The following is a 5,084-nucleotide window of genomic DNA, read 5'->3' as shown; positions in this document are numbered from 1 at the left end:
AACTTTCATGTTCACTTGTGTCTGTTCTGATTCGAATTGAGAATTTACATCTTTAATATTAGGCATTTGTCTGTTGAAACAATCTTGCTGAATTCATAATAGCTTACCATTACTAATTTAAAAATATCTTTCTATGGCAGAAATAGAGTGCTATGCAAGTATGTGGTTTTTAATTAAGCGCTGTCTCCTACCTGTCCTTCATCTTGTCGTATGTCACGCAATGCTGCCCTCTACAGTCAGTCCCGAGTTACGACGCGTCTGAGTTTTGGCGCTGAGCGCAAGTAACGACGTTGTACTTTATTGGACAATACTAGTTTATTTTCCTTTCTTACTTGCGTTACCTAATTGGCGCTTTTGAGAAATAAAAAAATGCATGTTTTAAAGGGCAATTTTAAAGAGGCGCCTGCATGTACTCGTGACAGCCTCTAGAGGGCATCATCTGTCAATTCTTCTGTGCACGTGCGACAGGTGCTGCGAGGGAGAACGTTGCCTGCTTCTGAGGAAAGTGAACGTGTTGATGAATCACTCGCTGCTTACATGGTATAATGACTTGACAATCCTTAAACTAATTACAATTTGTCTATGCTCTTAAGTGCATTTGTGCTGAAATTATTTCTAAATCTCAAAATTACACACTTGATGCTTATCAAAACGGCTAGATGACGATTTATTCTTTCTCCACAAACTTTTCAGAATAGCTTTTCTGTACTTTTCTTCTAACGGACCTCTGTTATCTTTCTCCTTAAACTCGAGGGATCGTTAATCTCAGTCTTTCATTAGTTTTCTAATCCTTTAGCTGCCCTTCACGGGTGGTCGAAGTATATCTCTGTAGCCTTGCTTTCATCCCTCCGTGTTCCCATTATTTTTCACTCTGTCATTGTCCCTCCCGTTTCACCTCTAATGCATAAGGGGGAAAGCCGCACCGTGGAGCTTGAGAGGCGCGTCCTCAAACGCAAAGCGCAAGCGCGCTGCGCGCACTAGTTGCCACGGGCCAGTGACGCACGGACGCGCAGCTGCCCCGAGGCACCACGAGTGCATTAGTGGCACACTATGTGCCAACTGTCCCACCCGACACAGTCCGCTGCGGGACATGGGGCAAATACTGCGTACGAGCGCACACCGGACACGGCTTGACCAAGGAAGGCGCTGGAGGATGGCAATATCCACACCAAACGTCTTTGCAGTCCACTGATACCATCAGAAAATAAAGAAAAGAGGTAAAATGTGACGTTTGCTTCAGTATAGTTTGGGTTACGCAGTGTTGTTTTTTAAACTTGGTGCTGGAGTTAGAACGACTTCTACATCGTGCTGTCTTCAAGAAACTTCTAATTATCCATTTATGTCAGTCAGCAATTTGGTGTTGTACCCAAATTTAACAGTTAAATGTTTTTAAGTCTAGTGTGTGAATGCTGTTTTTTCTGTTGCAACCAAATATTCTTTACGTTTTATGTAGTCCAAATTGAAATTATTAGCTACTATACACATGTGAGGTCCAAAAGTCTGATCCAACTTGAAAATCTTCAAATAATTATAAATGAAATTAAATCAATGAAATGTTATGACATTAAATGAAGAAGAAATATTGAAGTGTCTGCACTAGCCTATATGTCATCAAGTATTTGTGACATAAATCATGTCAATATTTGTACAAATGGTCAGAAGGTCTCGTGGAGCTCATGTAGCGAGTGCTGCTCTCAATAAGGCAGGAGAGTGACAAACCAAAAAGTGTTTGAAAAGACTTTTTTGAAAATCATGCCACTTGTCGCTAAAATTAGTTTGCTGCGGTTTATAAAAAAATAAACTTTTCACTCAAAATGATGTTATAAAATGCTAGAGTTTTTGCTAGTGGTCCCACGTTTAAACCATACTGTAAATGTTTCATAATCTCAAAATAAGAATTTGCATTTTACAAACCTTACAAAAGCACTGCATGTCTGTCGGGACAGTCAAGCATTCACTGAATGTCCTGAATTTGCTGAAGTGTCCAGCAGTACTGCTAGGAGAAAAAGTCAGTGTTAGTGTTAAAATGCTCATAATGATCACTGAGGATTTGTTTACGACACTGTACAGAATCAATATCCATTAGCAGATATAAAGGCTGATTTGGGCCCCAGAATGCTTTTATCCCATCACAGTTGTTACAGTTAGAAGCAGTCTGTCTGTCTCTCTGACTGCGTATCTGATTAAGTTTTTGTCTTGTCATACAGTACAGTACAGTAAACTGGCAAGTAGTACTGAAAAAAAAACTGTTTATGGATGAGCAGGAATTTATGTTGTTTTAATGGCAACAATTCAACTTTTTCTTCTTAAAGTGCTAATCAGACATTTCTTTTCCTCCTCTATATAGGCATGGAGCCATAGCTGATCACTCTTAGTCTCACTCCAAACCTGCTAAGCCCAACAGTTCCACTTACCCCTTCATGTACTGGCATCCATCATGCTGTATGGGCAGGTCCTGCACCGCCGAGGGCCAGAGGAGAGCTTCATCAACCTCAACGTTGGCGGCTTTAAACAGCAAGTGGAACGGGTGGTCCTCCAGCGCTTCCCCCACACGCGGCTGGCCCGATTGCTCTACTGCAGCTCAGAGGCCGCTATTCTCCAGCTGTGCGACGACTACGCCGCGGCTGACCGCGAGTATTATTTCGATCGCAATCCATCTTTTTTCCGCTATGTGTTGAACTTCTACCATACTGGAAAGATCCACCTGATGGAACAATTGTGTGTGTTTAGTTTTAGCCAGGAGTTGGAATACTGGGGCATCAAGGAGCTTCACCTGGACACTTGCTGCAGCAACAGATTTCAAGAACAGAAAGAATGTGTAGGAGAAACCGACTGGGGAAATGATGACGACCCACCGAACCAGCTGCAGGACAGTTTAGACTCGTCCATGGAGGAGCTATCAGGATATGACAAAGACCTGGAAAAGTTTGAGGGCACCTGGTGCTCAGAGAACCGCAAAGAACTCTGGCTGCGGCTGGAAAACCCTGGATACTCGTGTTCTGCAAAAATAATAGCGGTGTTTTCACTGAGTGTGGTACTGATGAGTATTGCCGCCATGTGCGTTCATAGCATGCCTGAGTTCAACAAGAAGGACGATAATGAGAAAGAGGTGGAGGACCCAGTGTTGGCTGGGTTCGAGACCTTTTGCGTCCTCTGGTTCTCCATCGAGTTTGTCCTACGATTAACTGTCACGCCATGTTTGCGCAAATTCCTGTGCAATGCGCTAAACATCATTGACTTTGCCTCTATTGTTCCGTTTTACGCCACGTTGGCCTTCGAAACCGTCGATGCTGAGGAAAGCGCGGAGCTTGAGAACGTGGGAAGGGTCGTGCAGATCCTGCGCCTCATGCGAATCTTTCGCATCCTCAAACTGGCGAGGCATTCGGTTGGGTTGCGTTCGCTCGGGGCGACTCTCCGTCACAGCTACAACGAGGTCGGACTCCTCGTCCTCTTCCTCTCTGTGGGAATCTCTATTTTCTCAGTGCTAATCTATTTTGTGGAGAAAGAGGACGAGGAGTCGGAAATACAGACCATACCGGTGGGCTGGTGGTGGGCGACAATCAGCATGACCACGGTGGGATATGGCGACACGTATCCTGTCACGCTGGCTGGGAAACTTGTCGCCACCTTGTGCATCATCTGCGGCCTGCTTGTAGTCGCCCTTCCTATCTCCATCATCTTCAACAAGTTCTCAAAGTACTATCAGAGACAGAAAGCCCTGGTGGAGTCCGACCAGCTCCAGTCAGAGGATGAAAAACAGCCACATCCCAGCATGCCTTTTCTTCATATAGGAGACCTCTACGGCCAAAAGATGAATTCTCTGGCACACAGCGCATCCTTCAAGAGTAGCGTAGGGAGCGAGGGAGACGCCACTGATGCTTCCAGTATTCAAGATGTTGAAATTGTCTGCCTTGCTAGGATGCCACAGGCCGACAAAGCGACATAAACGCCAATATGCACAACCTCAAATGAATGGAGCGAGGAGAAATTTAGAGCGTTTTCACACATATAGATAGTTTTTTTTGTTCCGAAACAGGGACTTAATTTGTTGCAATGTTGCATTTTCTTCTTGGTTCGGTTCGCTTTCACAAGGCCACCTTTAAAGCATAAACATTTTTATTTGCGCAAGTCACATTCAAGTAAAACTGTCCTATTATTGGTCAGCGTTTTCTCTGCGTCATCCGTGTGATTATTTTTTTTTCCAAGCGGAAATCCCGCCCCGCAAACGATTCTAAAGATTTCATTGGTCATGTCAATCACTGTACTGATTGCCTACACCAAACACTGATCCCTAAACCTACCCGTCACTGTAACCTTAACCAATGAAATTAGCTAAGGGGCGGGATTTCCACTGAACTGGGGAATCACACACTCGAATCCATCAAGATAATTGAGAAGTTCGCTTCATGAGCTTATTGTGGCTTTATTTGTAACTGTCGAGACTCATGCAAACACTATACGAATGTAGCCATCATTGCTGCTGTTAAATTATATACTACATTTGTATTAATACTGCAGCAAATTGAAATGCGTTCTCTCTGGATCTCCCAGTGCTGTCTAGAGGTTAACTGTGTCAAGACACAGTAACACACGCAAACACTATATGAACGTTATAATACAACTAGAGCAGGAATCAAGGGACAGCATTCTCGCACGGAGAAGCGCAATCACACAACATTTTAAGATGAACAGGTGCTCTTTTGGTTTTCAACTGCAATAACTAATGTGCTCACTCACAGAATCAGACACTACTGCTATTTATATACATGTAGCACATTTCCTGGTATTATAATACCATTTGGTTCGTTTGTCCGTTAGGTCGGATTGCTTTCACACCTCAAGCGAACCGTTTGCAATCGGGCCGAGACCACCTCGTTCAGGCTGTCTCAGAGCGATTGTTCTGGTGCGGATCCGAGCGCGATTGCCGTGTTCACATATGCCTAAATGAACCGAACCAAGGGAGAAAACGCACCAGGTTCTGAAACAAACACTCCGGTGTGAAAGCACCCTAACTCTGAAAGATCTGCACCATGTCGAGAAGAACTCTAAGACTCAAGGCTCTCGTTTCTTACTGGGTAACTCCT

At 44.1% G+C, this 5,084-nt stretch overlaps 1 protein-coding gene across 2 annotated transcripts; it reads left to right on the top strand.

Moving 5' to 3' along the window:
* Nucleotides 1–1,087: 1,087 nt before the first annotated feature.
* Nucleotides 1,088–4,844, top strand: kcns3a (potassium voltage-gated channel, delayed-rectifier, subfamily S, member 3a). Of its 2 annotated transcripts, XM_079636143.1 has the most exons (3): nucleotides 1,088–1,217; nucleotides 2,348–3,433; nucleotides 3,515–4,844. In XM_079636143.1, the coding sequence occupies exons 2-3, from the start codon at nucleotides 2,438–2,440 to the stop codon at nucleotides 3,944–3,946; spliced, it is 1,428 nt and encodes a 475-aa protein (XP_079492269.1). In that variant the 5' UTR covers nucleotides 1,088–1,217; nucleotides 2,348–2,437; the 3' UTR covers nucleotides 3,947–4,844. The 2 variants fall into 2 exon arrangements, with proteins under 2 accessions (XP_079492269.1, XP_079492268.1); XM_079636142.1 differs by having other exon boundaries at nucleotides 2,348–4,844.
* Nucleotides 4,845–5,084: the final 240 nt, after the last annotated feature.

This window comes from Phoxinus phoxinus, assembly GCF_949152265.1.
Source record: "Phoxinus phoxinus genome assembly, chromosome: 14".
NCBI classification, from domain to species: Eukaryota; Metazoa; Chordata; class Actinopteri; order Cypriniformes; family Leuciscidae; genus Phoxinus; species Phoxinus phoxinus.
This window is presented reverse-complemented; position numbering and strand designations above follow the sequence as displayed.

What these genes read in the sequence shown, in the direction of transcription:
- kcns3a (XM_079636142.1), top strand. Translation starts at nt 2,438, where the DNA reads ATGCTGTATGGGCAGGTCCTGCACCGCCGAGGGCCAGAGGAGAGCTTC.